Raw genomic sequence first — 23471 nt, forward strand, 5'->3', positions numbered from 1 at the left:
ATAAGCTAAAACAGTTTAGCTGATTTAATGTTGGCTGGTGGTATGAATGACCATTACAGTAGAGTGACCTTGATCCTAACCTTCTACAACTAAAATTCTTGAATATTACAAGTTTAACCATAACCATCAAAAACATGTTAAAAAGCCATCACTTTAAAGAAATTTCAAGAGAGAAGAATATGCCAGGTTTTAGTAACAAATAGAGTTTTCTGAGAAGGAGAGAAGCTACAGACAGTTAAGAACACTGATGTCCTGTTGCATTCCAGGAAAGTTGCATTCCAGGAAAACAAAGGTCACCCATTCAAAGAAGAGTAACTTCAGTCAGTATTTTAAAATCTTTGCATGCAGAAGTCACTTACATTTATTTATTTATTTATTTATTTATTTATTTATTCAGTTTTTATTGGCAATGTACTCTTTTAAATGACCTCTAATATATATATATATATATATATTTTTTTTCTAAATGTACTGATAAACAAGAGGTCTTGTTTTGTCCCCTTTTATGCGTGTGCCCTATAACCAGGAGAAAAAATATGTTGCTATCAATATGCTTAACACTTAACATGCAAGATTGATATTCATCTCCTTATGTAAAAAACTAAGTAAGTAGAAATATATTTTCTATAAGATAAGATATATAAAATATGCAACAAAACATAAAAAACACATGGTCACAATATAAACTTTTTAATTTCACATCATCATGACCAGCACTGCGCAAACTCACAAGGAATATTACCACATGACTCTCAGTTTGAGAACTACTAACAGGACATTCAAGTATATGTTATTTTGCAAACAGATCTTATGCTCAGTGAGCCTGTTTTATTTTATTTTATTATTTTTTTATTTTTTTAACCGTCATGCTGTATTTATTTATATTACAAAGCTCCTCATATAGCTGCTCATCCTAAATTAAATATGGATTATAGCTTTGTTGAACATTCTTAAAGTACTAAAAATAAATAAACATAATATACAGTATTGATAAGGACATTGCCAGTCTACATAACAACACATTTCCTATTTAAGGCAATTTTAATAAATAAATATATAAATAACAGCATTAGAAATATCAATTAAAGAGATTAAATTATTTAGAAATTTTAGCCAAACCAGGAAACATTGATATTATTTTTATACTCTGTTGCATTTTTTTCCTTTTAAGCTGTGCATTTGAATGCTTAACTACAGGCACGTCTTGCACTTTGAAGTATTCTTTAAGTTGAGGAAAAGCAGGTGCCAAGAAGAGGGAAGATTTACATACTACATAATCCTCAACAACAACAAAAAGTTCCTGCTGGTAAACAATCCCCAGGTACCAGCCTTCCACTGCTTAGACCTTTACATGCTCTACCAGGTCCTGCAACATTTGAGAAATAAATCCATTTATTACAATGGCAATAATGACCTGCAGATTACCCTTGAGACACAGTTGCTGAGCTGGCCTTCCTTGGGCCAGAAACTTGGTGAAGTTTCAACATTCCTTCATCTTTTCACAGGGACTAAGGCTGCTTAAAAGCATAGCCAGTTCTTATCTGTCCTTCTCTCAGCTCTGATCTTCCCTTCACTCTTCTTCCATACTCTTCTATAGAAATTGATTAATAAAACCACTTCCTTCTAGGCACACTACTACAACAGCAATAAATTTTCAGTAAGCAACCTACTGATGTGTAAATCCAGATCATGTTAGACCTTACAGCGTGCTGGAAAAGCTTGTCTCTGACAGTGGGACTGCTGAAAGAATATACCACACTAAAATAACTTTGGCTTACACATAACCTTCCACAGATCACTAATTTATTCCAGAGAATACTCATTTATTTTTTGGACCCTCTTATTGAAATTTGGAGATATATCTATACACAGTTTAAGGAGTCTGACATAAACATGGATTGACTGATATTTAAATACTACAACTATGTATCTGCTAAATAAATTCTTTAAGTCAATGTAATCTACAGAATGATCTGAATATTTAAAATGGCTTAATAATTAATATTGATAAAATGATGGATATGACAAAACATTGAAAGAAAAGTTAAAGAAGAATGTGTAGAGGACTTCCACTTATTAATGACATTTCAAGAACAAATCTCCAAAAGCATAATAGAGACAGGAATGTGTGATGTTGGGTTTGCCTCATTAGCCTATTTGGACAGCTGTTATTAGCATCACACAGCTCTCCATTTATCCTCCTTTATAGCCAAACTGTTCTCACACCACTATGATTTTTAGAGAAGGCATTTAAGCTCCACATTGACAAAGGAAAATGCCATGTGTGGTGCAAGGTGCACACTTTACAGTCAGAGAGCAGTTAGGAAGGTTGCTTAATTTAGCTGCATCTTGTGCTGCCAGAAATATCACCATACCCATTGATTACGTTGATAGAAGGAGAGTTTAAAGAAGTAAACTCCAATAATGGTTGGATTTTGTGTTAACATGGCAAAACTGTGGCAATGTGGCAACCTCACTAAAAATGGAATTTTCACTGGTTCAAATATCCAGAATCATCCAAAATCAAAAATGACCTCCTACTCTGATTTACATTGATTAAAATGACTGGGACTTTTTTAGAGCCTAGTTAGAATTAAAACAAAGTGTATGAAAAAATAAGTCATAATTTTTAAAAGTTGAGTCCTCTCTTGCTTACAGACTCACAGAGGCTGAAGTGCTGAAACTTCCTAAGGCACCAGATTAGGTAAGCTGCCTCTGCTGGGTATGTATTGAGAGCTTAAATTCATATATGGAATTGTATGAATATCAGAAAATTTACAGAGATAAAAATTCAACAGCAGACACCAAAACCCACTAATTTCCTGAGAGTGTTTAAGATTTGGTGGTAAAACTGAAAACAAAGAAACAAACAACAACAACAACAACAACAACAAAACTTAACATTAGTAACCTACAAAAATTAAAAATAAAGGTCTACATGTGCCAAAACATTTTACAAATTCATAGCATTTCATTGTGCTACAAAAAATTGAATTCTGAAAATAGTTCATAATAATGTTTCTTCTTCTAAATGCTTTTTTTTTTTTTTTTTTTTAATTGAAAATAACTTTTAACATTCTTTCAAAATCCTTCAAGATACCTGAACTTACTGAAATTCAAAACTGAATCTGTAGAGCATTTTGTTGATGTGGAAAACACTTTCAGCTGCATGTCCTTCTTCTTGCCTTGTGGAGTTATTGAAACAAAGTGTTTTCTTCAAACAACTCTTTCAAATTTTTTAAAATTAAGAAACTCAAATGATCATTATTTGCCTCAGTTGTAATAGTTAATTGCTCTGAGAATACATTAAATTTCCTAGTCTCTGTTCATTCACATGTATCAATTTCTTATGCACTGAAAGTATGTCACGTTTTTTCCCTTCTGGACACATGCTTCAGAAACTAGTTCACAGTGATCACCTTGTCTTCCAGTAGCTACTCTGTGGTCCTACCAAACCTTGATTCAGCCTTTTTTTTTTACAAATATTTATAAATGGACACTTTACTTAAACTGAAAATATTTTAATGTGAGAAGAAGGAAAAATGGACCGAACAACAGAATTTCCTCAGCATGGTTTCAATACCTGTATATTCAAGTTGTTCTTATCTGAGTAAAAATGAAATCATATAAGCTGCACCCACTCACTGAAGTTAGTACTCAATAACTATCTCCTGTTGCCTTTTTTGGCCATGATCTTGCTGAGATTTCATTGACTGAAAATGGCTTAGATTACTGAAATGAGCTATTTTCACCTCCTTCCTGCTTCACATATGTCTACTGTTTTCACTACAAGAGTAGCTTTTCAAGAACAAGGAGAGCCTTTTAGCTGTGTGTTGATGTTTCCTAACTGAAATATAGTAAATGGCTTTTTGATGCTTCCATGATACCACAGAAAAATATAAATTCACAGTAAATAAGTTTCACCTAAGAGTGTTAAATTAATAACCCACCATACAATAAATAAGATATATTTCAGGCTTCTTTTTCACTTTAAAATTCTTGGTATATCTTCAGAGCACACTTCAAGTAGCAATGGTGTTCACCATCTGTCTCTCCATTATTAAGACAAAAGCTACATCAATTTACCCATTTAAGATTGTCCCAGCAAGTTGTATACTGAACTTTATGTAACAGCAGATAGTTCGCAGCGTAGTACATTTGGCTCTACCTCTCTCTCTCCACCCCTTTCTCAGCTAATCTCCTTCTGGCCTATCACTACCCTTTACATATACAACCACTGTTAATGACAGGTAACTGACCTGCACATTGCTGAGACATACAACTGTGGTGTATCATTCTGAATGCATACAGAGCACAGGTCACAACTAGAAGAAAATAAGAGTTTTTATCTGCTAAAGCTTGTAAATAAATCTACATATGCACCAGAGTAAACTAAGCATGTGATTAATATGTAAAAAACACATTGAGCACATGAAACAAGAGTATAGTATATCTTGGAAAATTGAGAAAGGTGAAAATACAGAATTTCAAATTATGCACGTCTAAAGGTCTAATAGCTCTGATTTATATATGATGTTTTCATAGCTATCATTAAGTAAGGTCCGCAAGTGGACCTTAACATGTCTGCTTTTAAAGTGTCTCTAAAAGTATTTGTATGGAACGTTGGCATGTTCCCTTCTCTCCCTAAAGTGATTGTCTTAATACTAAAAGTGACATAAAAGTGACATTTCCATGACAATCCACTGCTCTCAGAAGAAGAGCCAGTCTTTTTTTTTTTTTTTTTTTTTTTTTTTCCTAGTAAAACAAAGAGCAGAAGTAAGGAAAAAAAAAAAAAGTTTAATTTCAAATAAAACCCAAAAATTATTATATATTTATATATTTTAGATAAGCCAAGATATAGAGCCAGACTCACTTAATCGTTTTTTCACATATTCCAGAATCCATTTCATGATCTATTATTTAAAATTTTTCTTTTAATGTACTAGTTTTTTGGACACTCAGTTAAAAGAATTAAGAAGGGAAGGGCAGCAAAAGTACAACAAAGAGATTAATTTCAAAAATAGTATTTCTGTATTTAATGAGGGTTGAGGATAACAAATAAGAAAATATAAGGCTACAATTCCTATTACCCTGGGTGCTGATACTACATTTTGCAGCTTGGTTGTTAGTTACAGTCCCAGTTTTTGATTTCTTACAGAATAGTTTTATCCTTGATGTGTGTCAGCTGAGCACCTACTGTCAGAGCAAGAATCCGGGATGGGTTACAGAGACTCTGATAGCTGATATTCAGTCTGAATACTAAAGTTTGTCATTAGTGATATGGATTTGAGGCAGAGTCATTTATAAATTCTATTCTATGAAGCATCTTTAATTGCATTTTTATTTATTTTATTATTTTTTTGTGTGAAATGTGTTTATTTGATTCGTGTCAGTATGGAACAATGATAGGGCCGCATGATGAAATATAAGCTCCTATTTAAGAAAAACAGAGTGATTAGTGTACATAGTTCTTGTGTCATGCAAAGGAATGATCCAGCAATTTGTGTAAATAGAGGGTTTGAAGGGCGAACATTGAGACTCGAGTCTGGGAGATAAAAGGACCAAGGAGTTTTTTTAGGAAACTGCAGACTTTTGCATGGGATGCTGCACAAGCCTCTGATAACCAGCAAAGAGATCCACCAAATAAGGAGAAAGGGGGAGTTGAAGAACGACCGAAGGACAAAGCCTGGGAGGAAGACTATGAGCCTTCAGCACAAGAGACCCCCAGAAAGACCACCAGAGACTGCTACGCATGCGTCCAGAGAGGGTTTGGATTCCAAGAACTAATTATAATAACCCCGCCTTTTCTAGGAATAGTGATGAATATGTATTAGTCTAGGAGCATAAAAATCAGACACCTGATGTAACAGGAGTGCCTCCTGGTAGAGCAGAGACTCCCGGTGCACCCAGCGCTGTTTGCTTGCCTCTATTCGCTTAATAAATCACAAAAATCCTATTTGGGACTTAATCATTTATCACATTTGGTATTTGTAAATCAGTGATTTTACTCATGGGTTAGCATTTTTAAGTCTTGGACACTAAGTCAAGAAAACAATTTCCATCATAAAATATTAAAGCATGCTCCATTCAGAACTTAAGCGAAGATTAAATGTCATTTGAATTTAACAGGAAAGATGATTTTTTTTTTTTCCAACCAGTATAAAATAATTAATAACTCATCACCACAGTGCTTACTCACCTCAGTATTTTTAATGTCTTTTTTTTTTTTTTTTTTTTCCTCACAAAACACTGCAGAAAATATGTAGAGAATTACTATAGTAGAAAAGGTAAATAAGTGGCAGAGAACCTCAAAAATATTTTAGATTTTTCACTCCTATATTACATTCATCATAATGGAATTTATCTGAATAAATGTTTACCTCCACAGTATAGGCATCAATGTATGAACTAAGTACCCTCTTTAATTAATACGGAGAAATAAGCACTTAATGGAGAAATTTTTCTGATTTTATTTGTAACCTTTAGATCAACATGGCTTGAATCTATAATTCCCTATTGACTACAGGAGTAGCCTATACTGTGGTCATCTAATATTCAACAGATCAGATTCTGTTATATATTTAATAGGAAAAACATTGGATCAAAAGCAGTCAAAGCCTGCTCAGATTTGGCTATACCTGGACAGCATGTTTTCTAAAGAGATTATTTGTAGACTAGACCATGCCCAACTGTTCCAGCACAGTGCAGCGGCTTGTCCTTCACTTTGTAACTTCATAAACCTGATGCAACTGGTTGGAAGACTACACGTTCCACTGACCAGCTGCACCTATCAAATTAAGCTGCAGAAGAACAGGGAGAGCAAGCCGTATAAATGCATGAAGTATTGATCAGGCTGCAGGAAGCGTGCAGGAGACACCAACTCCTATAGTACTGCCTTCCAGCACAGAACCTGACCAGGTAATAGGAGCTTGCACCACTGTCAGTAAATAGTTCTTACTACTGGGATAATTATTCCTTTCTGAGATTCCTAGGCTTGAGGCCTCTCATATTCTGGTTGATCTTCAAAATACTTTATTTTGATCTAATGTAATTTACAGGCAAATTTTGCCATAACGTGTGAAATGATGATAAACAGTAATCTCAGTCTAAATCCCTTAGGATTAGGGCCTAAAATCATTCGTAGGCAATAGAGATTCCTATTAGTCTGTTATCCACTCTGATAGGATTGGATGAGGTCTAAAATATTTTGTTTTCAAATATTTCCTGTCAAATACAATGTAAGATATCTTTTATCAGGAATATCTGTAAAGTTTCAAAACTTGCACCAGATGTCCAACAAAGACTTGTGAGCAGTTACATACTCAAAACCAGCAGATGTTACAGTTTTGGGGCATTTTCAACTGCTCTATTTTGCCCATATTTTTGGGGAAGTGCAGAAGTTATGTAGTCTGTTAAAACACAGGATGAATTATATGGAAATTGTGGCCTGCTAACACTCTAACAGCCTAACAGTTGCAGAGTTTTAAAAATCCACCTGTCTTTCAGTGGGTTTTACATTTAATGGGAAATACATTGTGACATTGTGACACAATGTATCACAATACATTGTGACAATACATAAAGTGACATTGAAAATCATGTAACATAAAGGAAGAAAACAAAACCAAACACCATCACTTTGTCAGTGTAAATCCCATGGGATTAGACCCTAAAATTGTTTGGAGGCAATACAGATTCCTATTAGTCTATTATCAGCTCTGATAGGATTGGACCAGATCTAAAATATTTTGTTTTCAAATGAATATTTCCTGTCACATACAATGTAGGGTATCTTTTATCAGGAAACTAAACTAAATTAAAAAAAAACTAAAAATCTGATATCAGAACATTCATATCATGGAGTTCACGTCCTATTGCAGACATTGCAGCACTGCAGCACCAGAATAGTGTGGGTAGGTGAGCAAAGTTCACAGTATATGCTGCATCTATTCAGCTTTACCACACTCCTTAGAAGACTCCTGACTTCAAACAGTTATGTGGAAAAGGCAGATGTTTCTTATTCCCTGCTTCCAAAACCCAAGAAAAAAAATCACAAAACGAGTCTTACTGTGAAAATAATTCCTTTTCACATTCAGTGCAAGCAAAACATGAGAAAAATGTCCTGCTGAAAATCTATGCTTCACCTGCTGACCATGACATCAACAGTGTGCAAGTGGAGTCCCATTCTGTTGCAGTCACTCTTCGGCAGAAGTCCATGGACATCAGTGTAGCTCCAGACATAAGCTGGGGCCCAATCTGGACTGATGGGCAGGGCAGCAAACACAAAAGCAAGGGGAAGCAGAGGACCAATGACTTACACTGGCCATGCAGTTGAACCCCAGTGTATTCTGACTTCAAGCATCTCCCTTATTTTACTCTTTTTTTTTTTTTTTTTTTTTTTCTTCCTTTTCCCAGTCAATTTTAATGAGGGATAGGAAATATAAGTAGCACTAATGTATGATTGATTAATACAGATACAGATTGATCAATATACCATTCAGTTTGTTTTCCTTCAGTGACATCATGCTTCAAAAATTCTGCTGAAGGCTACCCATAACTTTTCAAGCTCATGATAGTTATTCTTATACATTCTTTCATTTTTAACACCATTGCCAAGATTTCCATCCTTTTTAAATAAGAATGAGGAGACAGTGTCTCTTTTATGAAGCTCAGATCAATCTACCTTAAATAATTTTATTTTCCATATTTTTCCTATAGCTATTTAAAGAATTAGTGAGAAAATGTCACCAAACAGATACTTGTCTCCTCATTATCATTCATGACAAAACCTTCTGGTAGGGATGGTTTGGGCTGTTGATGGAACAATATTTAAAAGAAATTGGCTTGTCTGTGAAACAGCTGCTCAGTAATGCAAGGGAGTTAGTGATAATAAGATGACGCTATTATAACTACATTGGGAGCATAATATATTTTAAGCTGCTTTGAGGCATACAGTGGGGGTCCAGGAATTACAGCATGATTGTCTATTGCTAGGAACAGGAAAGAGCTGATCATTTAATGTCTGCTTATTTGGCTTAGTCTTACCCAAAGTCTGGAGGCAGAAGAAGAGAACATATCTCCTGGAACTCCTCACTTCCTGTGTATTTCCTGTCTGCTGGAAGGGCTTTTTGTTCTTTTTCCTAGATTTTGGAAGGGTTTGTGTATCTGTTTCCTTGCTGAAACAGATACTGCAATATTTGTTAGTAAAGTTGATCCTACTGTTTTAAAGGATTTTTTCTCATTTCAAGGCTTTCTTAGCAAAAATTCTCAAGAGAAGATTCACTGCATCCTCATGCACCCAATAGTGAAATTCCAGATACTGAATCTTTGGAAATTACCATGCAGTATGGCAATGCAAGTATACAGATGTGGACAATATATATGTACACATTTGTAAATATGGCTTAGCCAAAAAAAAAAAAAAAAAAAAAAAAAAAGGTAATTTAGTGTAGTGATTTATGCTATTTTACACCGATCATCTAAGATATACATTACAAATCCTATTGTCAGATATTTGTCTCTCAGAGATCCAAACCACACATACTATGTAGAAAAAAAAAATATAAAAATATAAAATAATAAAAATAAATGGATCTAGAAGGATGGAGAAGATCCCAGCACAGTACCAGCATATTAAAAATGTTGATGACAAATGAGTAAGAAGTGAATAAAATCATACAGAGATTTAAGATGCAAGAACTGATTGCCAGATAAAAGGAAAGCCATGTAACTGGTCCCAAAACATTTAATATTTTCTAAATTTATCCATTAAGAATTTTATTTCAGCTTCTCTTCCATACATATAGTTATTACAGATGTTAGTCTTTAGAGAGATTTGGAAAGTACTGCACTTCAGGTAACATTAAATATAAAATTGACCTAGAAATTATGTAGGAACATTGTCAGAAGGCTGAGAGAGGTGAACCTTCCCTCCTACTCAGCACAAGTAAAGTCACACGTGGAGCACTGTATATAGTTCTGAGCTCCCAGCACAAGAGAGATATGGACATATGGGTGCCATTCTAGCAAAGGGCCTCTAAGATGATTAAGGGCCTGGACCATCTCACATATGAGGAGAGGCTGACAGCTGGACTGTTCAGACTGCTGAAGAAAAAGGTCAGGATGATCTTATTTATGTGTATAAAACACTGAATAAGTTAGCATTTATAAAGAATTGTCTGTAAAAAAGATGGAGCCCAGTAGAACCTAGTGACAGAACAAGAAAAAATGGTCACAAGTTAAAAAAAAAAAAAAAAAAAAAAAAAAGAATTTTTAAATAAAATAAATTAATTTTAAAAAATCCATTTGAACAAAAGAAAACATTTTTTTCACTGTAATGGTGACCAAGCACTTGCAAAAGTTGTGGAGTTTCCATCCTTGGAGATACTCAAAATGCATCTGGACATGCTTCTGGGCAACCTGCAGTAGCTGGCCCTACACACACTGGTGCACATCTCTGTCTGTCTCCAGAGATGTCTTCACATCTCAGCCATGTTCTGATTTTGTGATTCTGTGTAAGATTCTGTGACTGACCTGAGGCTAAAAAGGCAATCTTTAAGTCACAGCAGAATTAATTTCCTTGATGAAAATTAGATCATGAATAGTAATCTGGGGCATAACTCTGATAGGTAAAACAGACCCCAAATTATTTCTCAGAAATGAAATCAGAAAATCATCTCATCTGTGCTTAAATGTATGGATGCGGAAAAGATAGTAAATGATAGATGAGAATCCAAAATACTACAAGATAAGAGAGGCAAGGCATATGAAGGTCAGAATATAATTCAACAAAGAGTTATACACCTGTAGAAAGTCTTATGTTGAGAAGGTTAGTGTACCTAGCACCTAAGACATGCCTAGTACAGAGGAAAGAAATTGCAAAAATGAGCAAAACTTCCATATCACTTTTAAGAGTTTGCAAAATTATATACGTGTCTGCACAAACATTAAGGCTGGCAGCAACACTCATTCAGAATAACTCTTCAAGGAACCAATCATAATGTACACTCTATCTCAACATTACTTATATGTTCATATAATTTGGTACTGATTAAATGTGCTGTTCTATTAGAACACAAGTCCTGTGCACAACTTACAAAGAATGATCAGAACTGGTTGTATTTGTTTTATTATTTGTGTTACACTAGCATCAAATTGCAGAGTCATATATCAAAACTTCCTTGTGCAATCAAAGTACTAAATTAAAACATAACAAAACAAAATAAAAAGAGATGATCATGGAGAATTAAAACACAGAATTTATCTAACAATCTAATATTTTCTTTACACAAGAAAGTGACATGACGTTTTAAACTGAAAAAAAAAAAAAAAAATCAGCTGGTTTTATATTGAATGAGAGCCTGTTAGGTGAATGCATTTTTCTATGAATGTGTTTGCCTCCTAGAAAGGCTAAGCAGTTTTTCCATGTAAGAGAACAGCTTTTGAATAGATTTATAGTGTCATTAAAATACTGAAACTCTACATAAAATTCAAATGCTCTTTGGTAATATTGAGACCTCACCTTGCAAGTTACCTTTTAAAATCAGTGCTATACAACATAACATTTTAATCCAGTTTCTGAAGAGTAGATCCATAAGAATCCCAAAACACAATATTGATAACTGGTCAGTAACTTCAAGCTTATATTTTACTATTAATAAAGATGTACAATGTTTTTACAGAATTTCAGATTACTCAAAAAACCATCATGTGCTTAAATTCATCACAATATAAAAATACCTCAAGTTGCCTAAAAAGTAATAAAGAACTATCAGAACTCAATGGTAAACAAGCTCATAATTTTCTTTAGACTGTCAGTGAACACCAGTAATCATCTTGGTTTCCTTCTAGAAAAAAAAAAAGTAAAGCCTTGCACATGCTGTTGGTGGTTTCAAACATTTGTTCTCCTTGTAGAATCATCTTGTAACACTGCACACAACTTCTAGATTTTTTTTTTTAAGTCCTTCAAGACAACTATAATTTTGAAAGTCTATAAGAAAAATAATTTAAAATTCACAGTAAAAATGGAAGACATGACAGTGTAGAACACTGCGCAACCATCCACACCACAGTCCTTACAAGGACATTTTCTAAATTATACTATAGTATCTGGTCTGCTACTCTAGCATGTCCTTATATTTTTTCCCATTCCCTCTTTTTATAACTCATCTTACTTTCCATATCATATTGAGAATCAAAAAGAGATTAGGAAAAAAAAAATCATCTTTATTTGGTTAAAGAGAATGATCCAGAATTACTTTAAGGAGTTAGGGATATCTTCAGGTTTTTTTTTGAATGCAATGTCCAAACTTCTAAGTAATCTTACTTCAAGGATAACCTTTCCACCATTATCCTACATGTGCATATATGACCTATTAACTTGTGGTTATTCAGACTTACTGGACCTGTTTGCAGGATTTCTACGTCCATGCAAAGAAGCACCTCCACCTCCTCTTCACAATGCTGATTTACACATCTTAGTGACAGTCTTTTCTACTTACACATATACAGAAATTTGCAGAGAGGTGCATTCAACACACCTATTTCTTATGTAGATAAAGGCATGCCTGAAAGCTCTTTTACACTATACTAGTCTGCAGTTTATGAGAAAAAATAGTGGCTTGCAAATATGTGTACAAACATTTAAAAATGTTTGATGTTCATATTTAAAGACAAGTATTTAGTAAATTGTGACAATCACACCTTGAATTTACAAAAAAAAAAAATAATAATAATAATAATACATCTGGAGTGGTTGGTATGAAAAACACTCCCAAATGTGATTAAAATCTGACTGTTTAGAAGTCAGAATTCCTCTAAGAGACTGTACACATCACAAGAAAATAATGCAGGAAATTACTACAGCCTTAAAACTAAACTAAACTAAACTAAACTAAACTAAACTAAAAAAGCAGACTACAAAAACTGTGATTTTTAAAAAAATCACAACAAAAACAAACAACAAAATAATAATAATAATAATAATAATAAAAAAAAACAAGCATGGACATTCACTGTTCATTTTGCAACACCAAACAAAACTGCAAACCTAAATTTTGCATTTGAAATTAGGAGACAAATATTATAAATTCTCTATGTATATCTAATCTCCTTTTTCAACATTAGCCAAGCCTGCAGGCACTTAACAGTCCAATTCTTGATGTTATTGTAATTAAAGGCAATAGTCACAAGCCTGATAAACACACCAACTGTAGCTTAACCCTTATCTTAACCAAATTGACAACTGCAAATGTGATATCTAATTGTAAAGAGAACATTGGAATTCATTCCGGATCACTGTCTTTTAAATCACATAACTTTGAAAATAAGTAAACTATATCCAGCCTACCATCAAACTTCTTGTGCCGGGACACAAAAGTGGTGCGTACAAAGTGACTTGTCTCCTCCACCAAGTTTTCAAACTCCAGTTTGCTCTGCTGGCTTAACTTGTCCTCCATTTCTGATGTGCAGCATGTATATTCCTGAGGGCAGATTCTCAAATGTTCCCCTGGAATCATAAGAAAAAAGGCATTAAAAATGTCTGAATAAAGATAGAAATACATCAGATCTGAATATGCATGTTATCCCTTCACTTAAGGAATGTAGTCTACATAAAGAGCTCTTTAAGGCTTGAGCATTTCATTGGGAACAATTTGAATCTGCATCAACAATTTTGCATATTTGGGTATTCCTCACTGAGGTGGAGATGTTTTGATACTTGAGAGGGTGGAAGCATCTCAAGATGAAAGTAATTCTTGAACTGAAGCTTTCTGCATAAACAGATGTATACTTAAAAATTCTAAGATGCTTGCTTTCTGTTTGTATTCAAAATGTCTTGAGTAATATTAGCAATATGACACACTAAAAGCAATCAAAACTTTCTGTATTTTTGAAAAACAGAAATTACGTTTTTCCACAGACAGGTCCTACATGCCCAAATACACCAAAACATTCTTCCCTTTCTTCCCTTCTTCTTAATGTATTATAATGATTGTGCTTGGGTGCCACAAATTTTCTTGGACAACATTTCTTGTAAGATCCAGCAAATGCTCTACTGAATGGGAGAAAGCAATGAAGAGTTTAATTAATGCTTATATTATACAGAAATGCAATGTAAAATGTAATGAAAACCTCTTATTTAATTCAATAGATTTATCTCTTGAAGCACTGTGCCAGTTCTCCTGACAATATTGCTTTCTTTGGTACAATTTGCAAGGTGAAACCAATTCTTTAGCTCATGAAATTAAAATGGTCTGTTATTACATGAAATGTGAATTTTCAATTGACACTGTAGTAGGGTGTCAGAAACATTTAGTTCGGTTTGTGTGAAGGTAAGAAATTCTGCCATTCCCTCTTGAGAAATAAAAAGAATGATCTGCCTCTATGATTAAAGTTACTTGTAAAACAATGAAAATATTTAGTTTTCTGTACACTGAATGCTGATTAAAAATCCCTCTGCAAATCTCTTAAAGGAGCAAATAAAAAGATATACAGAGCCCAAGGGTTAAATAAATATGGGGGACCTGATTCTCATTCATATCAAGGTCCCTTTGTACAACTGCTGAGCCATAAAGAAGATTTAAATGCAATTTATACCTACTTTAAGACTATTTTTCACCATTCTTATTATGTAGTGAGGAGAATCAGGCCCTGAGGTTTATACTTCCTAGGGGTGTAATACATTTAGCTGCTGCATCATTTTGAAAACAGCATCAAAAAGAGGTTTGTACATGCTTAGAATAAATATTGTCTTGAGTATGCCCTCACTTTATTCAATTTTTTGATTTAGTTTAGTTTTTGAATTAAGTCTTTTGATTTGAAGCTTAGTCATTCCTCAAACCTGACCTATCTACCCTCACTTTTTTTTTTTTTTTCCTACAATAACTTGTAATATATGAACTATCATGCTATGACTTTTTTTTTTTTTTTTAGCGGTCTCAAGACTTTTTTTTTTATTATTTTTAATGGCTATACTTCAGGAAGGATCATTATTATCAGTTACTGCTCTGCAGTACTACCTGTAAGGACAAATCATTTACAAAAACACCATTATATAAAACAATTTAAAAAACAAGGGAGAAGAAATATCCCAGGACCATTAAAGTATTGTAAGGATTCTTTCCTATGTCTTCTGTGCCTTACCAGTGCAATAAATTAATTTCTTTCCATTCTCAAGATCACACATCTAAGCCAGAAACAACACTTAAGAGAACAGTGAGCCAGCTGCTGTCAAACATAAATGACAGTGGCAAAAAAAAAAAAAAAAAAAAAAAAAAAAATGCTCACTTTACACTCTGTGTTGCTGTTACATTAAACAGAAACTACTCAACAGGTAATATGCGACTGAACAGATACCATATTAAGACACAATAAGCCTTCTTTTAGTAACAGCAATGTTCTGAGTTTTATTAGGTGTCACAAATACAAGAAAAGTGGAAATACTTTGTCTTTAGAAGCAGTGCTGTGTACTTGATGAAATAAAAAAATATGTATCTTATCCATACAACTGAAAACCCTTTCCTACATAAACCCAGGTGATTTTTCTTATTGGAAAGCACTGGGGAGACCTACTCTCCCACTTTCAGTCACAGTGGTAGTTTACGCTTTCTGTAATGACAATATCCTTTAGTGCTGTTGATGTCATGAATTTTAATAAAATTAAATTTTATTTCCTCTATTTCACTTTTTTTTTTTTTTTTTTTTTTTTTTTTCTTCCATATCGTTTTCTTTGTTTTTCAGAACTGCTGGACTATCAAGTGAACTAATGTTATTCATCAAGGCACTGTGTTTACTGAGTAACAGCCGTGGTTTTTAAGATGTTACGTCATGCTGAATATCATGACATATTAAAGTATATTGAAAATAGTATAACAGTCAAATTTGTAGCAATATTAATTTTCCTCTTGCTTATTTATTTATGGTCTTATTTTCTCTTTACTGCAAAAACTACTTCCCATTTTACTTTAAAATCCAGCTTAGCTGCTACAAATCCATTGTACTTATGTACAAATGTACTTATTTCTTATGCCTGTACATATATATATATTTAATTTTAATTCAACAGATATTAATTCATTCATGAGTCCATTAGCTGATGAAATGTGAGACTCCTAATTAAATAAATGCTCACAGCTTCTATATCACCTCATTGCTTTGCTCTCCTAACAATGTGTTTTCCTAAATCATGTGTACTAACATCTTCATTACAAACAGATTGCTAATTTATAATCAGCTTTTTTTAAAAACCAACCAACCAACCAACCAACCAACCAAACAAAAAACATTTTTATTTCTTCTCCCTGCGTTTTCATGGAAATAACTAATAATGAAAAATGTCATGCTGCTCTTCATATTTTGTTTCAAGATCATCTTTTTCTTCCTCCCATTTCCTACACTGGAGGGTCAGGTCAGGTTACAGATACAGCAAAAACATTTTCCTTTGCCCTGTGGCAGTGAAGTGTTGGCCAATCAGCTTGAGAGGTTCAGGTACACTTAGCAAAGATGAAGGCTTTAAAAATTGAGGCTCATAAGCTCTATCATATTTGTACTGAGCCTGAGTGGCTGTAGCCTCCAAAGACTCACAATTCGGTCCAAACCTTGGGATGTTTCCTGGGAATGGTGAGTGGAAACTCTCTGTCAAATACTCCTGTATTTACACACCTTGTGTATTTTGCAAGTTAAAAATATGATCACAGCTCATGTACAAACTCTTGTCCTGGGAAACTCCAAATCTTTTACATGCATGTGTTAATTTTAACAAAGATTTTTAAGTTACAATTTTCATTGGATATGACTAAGTAATTTTTCCTTGTGGTAAATGGTGTCTCCACAGACATGTTTGACAGAATGTGGTTACCAGCATTTTGCTAGATTAAACAAGTATTAACTCAGCAGTTCCCAGCAACCTACGCTAACTCTTCTAACCACCATTTCCATCTGAAGATACTGACCTACATATCTCTTTCTGTAGCCTATATTATCAGCTACTAGTATTTCATTTTTATTACAACTGTAATCTCATATCTGCCTTCATATGATCCAAATTGGTCAATTTTACAGTTGAACTTGATAATTTGGCTAGCATGTTGCTTTGAACTGTGATAAAAACAATTTATAGACCTTTCTTTAATTTTATTTATTTATTTATTTTTATTCAGATATTTTAGTTTGGTGTCCCCAAAAGAGTTTTTAAAAATTGCAATTTACAAATCTCAAGCTGAATAAATATTTCTGATATGTATAAAAATGCTAGAACTGATATAAATGTATTAGCTATTTGGAGAAGATGGAATTTGAATGAACAGTAAACCCTACGGAATATAACACTACCCTTAACAATTTCACTACCAGATTTCCTAAATACCTGATGCAATCACTGCTTACAATATTAGAAATGGAAGCATAACTGTATAAAATGTTTAGAGTGCCAGATTTTTACCTATTTATTTATTTATTGGAGGGGGGGGGGGGGGAAGAGGTCACATTGCATGTTTAACAATTTCAGTAACACTTCTTTCTGAGGCAGTCAATATTTTATAGTTTCTATGCTAATCATAATTTCCTATATATATATATATTTCTGATTTTATTTCTACAGAATTGGATGAACTCTGTGACTGGTGAGAATTGAAACTTATAGTGACCACACTGCTTCATGAATCCAACAACAAATAAATGCTAACAAAAAAAAAAATTGTGAATTCAAGGTGTGCATTCAAACTCGGACACTCTGTAGGCATTAACAAAGCCTAAGGGAATTGAAGATTTTTTGAATTGAAGGTTTTCATCCTTCATACTGCTAATTAGATTAATGTGATTGGGCTTCTCATTAACTATGTTCTTTAAAATTATAAATATCTGTCTTTACAGATCTGCTTCAGACCTGCTCATATTCAGTCTTTTGTGGACAATTCATTATACACTTCTTATTTCTCAGCTCTCTGGAACTAGATTTGCTTCTAGATTAATATTTTCCACTATATTTTATACATTTTAAAAATATTTTAAAATGGTTAATAGAATAAAAACCAAACCAAACTCTCATTCAGCTGTAACCCTTGGCCACTCTTTTGAGATTTAGATATTTTTATGCATTGGCAAATATGTTTCTGAATACCTGCTTTTCAAAATTTACAATTTCTTAAGTGGATTACTGGTGAAATCTTGAGCTTTGAAGAACTTTTTATGATTGTATTATTAAGTTTCTATTATGGAAAACTATTTTTCCCCAATACTTTCATCAATCTGCCACTCAAACATGTGAATAGAAAATGCTGCTGTAGAACAATTTGACTCACAGTCATCTTTAACTACAAAATACTAAACAGCAGTGTCATAGTTTCTGCATTAAATTATTTAGCAGTTAAAACTAAATTAGAAACATGAATTTCATCACCTCAGCCAGTATTCAAATTGTGAAAATGAAAATATCATTTTGTTGGACAAAATCTGATCTCTAACCAGAAGACCTAAGGCTTCTTCTAAATTTGTAATTATCTTCTCAGTGGGGTATAATAGCCTGCAAGCAGCCTCTGTAAAATTCCACCTGACATTCAAGGCACAGAACTGAACTTTTCTACTTAAACTAAAAGGAAACAGATTATGATTTAAATTAATTCTTTTGTAATGTTGGCATGACAATTGATGATTGGAGCAATTTTTACAGAGATAATGACAGCTGAAGGAAGGGAGGGAAAACTGTCTGTAGCATACAGATCAAGTCGTCAGACATCACTCCCCTAATTTTAATAATTGGAACATTGAACTTGCAAAACTTGTATGTCCAGTGGATTCCAATAAACCAGTGCAACTACTCTATGAAGGAGAATGTCTCATTGTTTGCCCTGTACCCAAATAATCTTCCCTCAGATTCCTTTTGTTCCTTGAGTGCTTTCAGGTCAATTAAAAAATGTATGCCTTCCAAACAGACCGATAATTAGTTAACAGTCTCTTCATTATGGGTCCCACAGGGAACATTCATTTACAAGAAGCCCTGACCCTGTAGTCCTTGGGAAGCACTCAGTAATAAGTTACAGAAGCGGAGGCCAAGGCAAACCTGTTCAGACTAGGACTACACAGATGCTAAAGAAAGAGCTGAAATCCCTAGAGCCTTCCTAACTGAACTACTAGAAGCAGTATCACTACTCTAACACTCAGGTTCATTTTATTTTCCAAGCATACACAGCCAGACAATTGGTTTTTGCTAGCACAGTTTGTGAGAAGAATCTTTAGTTACCTCCTGGGGGGTATATTACTGGCATTTTGCTCAGTGCGTTGTGGAAAGCAAACCATAAGGCTGTGATTCAGTACCGTATAGTTTAATCATCTCACTTGCTAGATGGCTGCAATTTTCTGACTTCAAAGCTTGTTTCCGCCTGGGAACATTGGCCAACTTCCCCTCCCTGTCAACCAACTTTTGCTATTTATTATGCACCCTGCCATAACATCAGAAATATCTTATACAACATTATGGTGAGAAAGAGAATATCAGCAACACATTGCTTTACCATGATACAAAGCATAGTGAAAGCATATTTTTTATTTCAGCTGCTCTCAGGACAATTTAGTTATTAACAGGATGCCCAGGTACAGGTTGCCCAGAGAAATTGTGGATGCCCCATCCCTGGATGTGTTCAAGGCCAAGCTGGCTGGGGCTTTGAGCAACCTGGTCTAGTGGAAGGTGTCCCTGCCCATGTCAGAGAGGTTGGAATGAGAGGATTTTTAAGGTCCCTTCCAACCCAAACCATACTGTGATTCTATGATAACACTGTCCACAATGATGTAATTATAAACATTTTGATTGACATGTGTCATATAACACTGAAATATAAAGATGTGATTGCAGCATGTGATGTATCCAGACAGATTTATACTGCTTAGTTCAAGTACCCATAGAAATATGACAGTAGGACAGATTGGAGTCCATTGCCTGAGCTTAACTGGGTAGGCTATACTGCCAAAATGAATCCTGAAGGACAAGCCCAAAACAAATCCTTAATTAGGATTTACCCCATTAGTAATATACATGCAACAAAAGTTAAAGTTGCATGAACTACAATCATGACATTTGATTGCACTGTCAAGAATGCTTTAAAGACATGCAGATCCCTTGCTGATCACTGTATTGTCATATATAAAATCCATGTTTCTAAAATACTAAACTTAGCAACATCAGTTTGAGAGTCCTTAACCACAGTGCTCTTCCCTCATTTACATAGCTTCAGTCAGCCTAAAGAAACCTTTTCATGGTAACATTAAACAGATAAACTTCCCATCTTTTGGTTTGTAATGACACACTTTCCTGCAATATCAGTTGTAGAAACAGCTCACAAAGACAAGTACAATATATGTCATGCTGATCTTAATATGAAGGCAGTATTGGGCATTTTGGTGATAAGACTTTGGTGTTTCTGCCATAAACTGAGATACTCATCAGCCTAATCACAGAACTCAGCTAAGCCTTTTAACTTTCCCTTTCCTTTATTGCTTAAGGAAAAGAATTATAAAGATGGAAAATAAAACTTATAAAAACCTCAAAGACTTTTATTGTAGTTGCTCAAGGTCTACCCATCAAATTACAAGGCCAGAAGCTCTGTCATTTGTCTTTTTACTTCTATTTGGAATCAACAACTATAAAGAACAAACTGTCCAGATCCTAAGTATTAGCCTATGACAAAAGTTGCAAGGCAAAAAAAAACAAAGTAATTTTCCGTGTTTGTGTGTTTTTGACTTTATAGGTGGTTTCACACTGATAGACAGGTAAGGTCCAACATACTGCTCTCTCATTCCCCCTCCTCAAAAAAACGGGGTGAGAAATATGATGAAAAAAGGGGACATGGGTTGAGATAACGAACAGCTTAAAGTAAAAGTAAAATAAACTGCAAAGACTGCTCAGAAGCAAAATGAGAAAACAATTATTCTCTGTAACCCATCAGCAAGTGATGTTCAGCCATGTCTTGGGAAGCAGAGCCTCAATACAGGTAGCAGTTCCTTTGGGAAGACCAGCGAGAGTGCCCCCTTCCTCTTTCTCAGCTTTTATTGTTGGGTGTAATGTCATATGGTATGTAATGGTATCTTGTGCTCTTTGGTCAGTTTACATCATATGTCCTGGTAATGTCCCCTCCTACCTCTTATCCATCCCCAGCCTACTGGCCTTGGGAGACAGCTTATATGCTGTGTCAGCACTGCTCAGCAATAGCCAGAACATTGGTGTGATACCAATGATGTTCTAGATACAAGAGCACTATATGGGCTGTTGTAGGGAAAGCTAACTTCTTCCCAGACAGACACAGTAAAATAGGAGAATAAATAAATAAATAAATAAACAAAATAATAATAATAAAATAGGAGAAAACAAAATGTTAAAAGTGAAAACAAAACAAAACGACAAAAAATCTTTCATTTTTCTGCCCACAGAAGCCTGCAAGAAGTATGGCCAGAAGTAAACTAATAAAGAAATTCCTGAATGCAAGAGAGTCCAACAACATGCAACAAATAATATCTTGTTACCTTCCATGCAAAAGTTCTGCTGTCTGAGAGTTAAGTTTGGTGCAGCTTGGCTGCATGAACTCAGCTCAGTTTTACAGATCTAATCACTGTTACAGTATGAGAAAGTCAATGTTAAAGCCATGAAAGGTACTGGAAACAAAATCACTGACAGGATTTTGAGAGTTGGAGGATTTAAAAAGAAGTCTACCTAATATGGGAAGGTATAAAAACCCATGGAAAACAAAACAAAACAAAACAAAACAAAAAATGGCAAACTGGAAGGTAGATATCCAGCAACAAGGAAGACCAGCCCATTCCCAGCCTGACTGATGACTGCATAGCCACCAGAGAGTTATTGGGTGTCTCATACTTCTTTGCATTGTAGGTCATTACTCCTAGTTCATGTATAGTAACCAAAACATGATTAACTTGTGCTCTTATGTTGTGTTTATCCTGCTTGCAGAGTCTCTTGGTACACATCAAAATTTTCTAAAAGTGACTTAGAGAGAGGTGACTCCCAAGGGTCAGGGGCAAAACTGCTCCCAGCCACTCTAACTAATGGGTCAGGTGGAAGAAGATAACCTCAGTAGAGGGGTGTCTTTCTTCTGCAAGCTGCTTATGGCCAGTGGCATCTCCTTCAGGAGGATGGACTCAGAAGTACAGAAATATTTATTTCCTAAAGGTGTACAACAGAATGTTCTGTGACTTCCCACAGTAAAACTTAGGCAATTTAGGAACTCAGACCTTTTTCTTCCCACTCCGACCAAAAATGACACTTCTTCAGTGACAGGGGATACCAGCTGACACAGGAGGAGGAAGTCTTGGTACAGATGTTCACTGATAATGTGATGTTGGAAAGTTCTTTTATCTAATATTTTTCCTACTGACTTTCTTTGACTGTTTTTAGGCTGTTTTGGTTCACTTATATGACAAGCATAACTTCACTGTACTGAAAAAATGTGCAATAAAATATGAATAAAAAACCTGAAATACAAGGTTTTTAATTATCAATATGAATCTAAAGATTCTTTATAGATATTGAAAACTATGGGACAAGACCACTTGCTCTATTATTAAAACATGGATAGACAAACTTTTGATGAGTAAGCAGGAAGTTCTGAAATATTTTCAATAAATTTTATTTCCTTCGGAATCTTAAGATTCAGCAACACAGATCGACATCCTGAAATCCTTTGTTCACTGCTGCTATCAGGCTGTTAGTTTCAATAGCCAGCTGACAGATCTCCAAGAGCCTGGCTACAGGCTGAGGTGTCCTCCCATCTTTCAGGCAAGCTGAACCTTGAAGAAACTCGGTGAAGAAACTGAGGCACCAGGCAGCTGGTATGTGTGCCTGGGGGCCTGGAAGTATTTGGGCTAAAGATGCTTCAGGCAATAGTGCTGCTCCAGCAGAGGTAGGGAAGACAGGAAGATTTCTTAATTTAGGGCTCTGTGGTTTCTTTGCTGTTTCTTGTATATCACCCAAAGCTTTCTGAGAGCAGGCCAGTTTTGAAAATCTATGTAGTTTCAAGGATTTCTGTGATAGAAGACATGATTCTATGATTCTTGTTCAGGTCAAGTTGTCAGGGTTCTATACCTTTTCTTGTGCATCCAAAGGCTATAGTTATACCCCTAGAAAAAATGGGCTCAGCAACTGATACATGTAGTCAATTAAAGAGGGCTTGCACCCATGTTTCTTTCTTAAGGCTATCACTCTCTGTATACAATGAATCTGGAACCATATTAGCTGAACAAGTCCTCAGTCCTTTTTCAAAGATCCTGAAACTTGATTAGTGGAGGGTCCTTCAGAGAATGAAGGACTCTGCATTCAGGGAGCCTGGCAAAACAGGAGTAGCATTGTCTTTGATTTTAATAGGTCCTGAGGAGGACACAAGGCAGGTGTACCTTGCACTCCAGATGCTGCAAATTTGTAAGTACAAGCAGTCCTGCAGCCTACCAGGAAAAAAAAAAAAAAAAAAAAAAAAAAA

The 23471-nt window shown here is 34.6% G+C and overlaps 1 protein-coding gene and 1 long non-coding RNA gene across 5 annotated transcripts in view; one reads left to right on the forward strand and one right to left on the reverse strand.

Moving 5' to 3' along the window:
• GPC6 (glypican 6) overlaps positions 1–23471 on the reverse strand; it is a 795726-nt gene that overhangs the window by 542321 nt on the left and 229934 nt on the right. For 3 of the 4 annotated variants that reach the window (XM_035319313.1, XM_035319308.1, XM_035319320.1), the window contains exon 2: positions 13349–13507. The exons of the other annotated variant lie outside the window; for it this stretch is intronic. In XM_035319313.1, the coding sequence (XP_035175204.1) occupies positions 13349–13507 (159 nt within the window). The remainder of the gene's footprint in view (positions 1–13348; positions 13508–23471) is intronic. 4 annotated transcript variants of the gene reach the window in all.
• LOC118162897 lies at positions 7087–7438 on the forward strand. Its single transcript, XR_004748708.1, has 3 exons — positions 7087–7226; positions 7258–7265; positions 7333–7438. It is a non-coding gene; the product is annotated as an uncharacterized LOC118162897 (long non-coding RNA).

The sequence above is a fragment of the Oxyura jamaicensis genome, chromosome 1, assembly GCF_011077185.1.
Source record: "Oxyura jamaicensis isolate SHBP4307 breed ruddy duck chromosome 1, BPBGC_Ojam_1.0, whole genome shotgun sequence".
NCBI lineage: Eukaryota > Metazoa > Chordata > Aves > Anseriformes > Anatidae > Oxyura > Oxyura jamaicensis.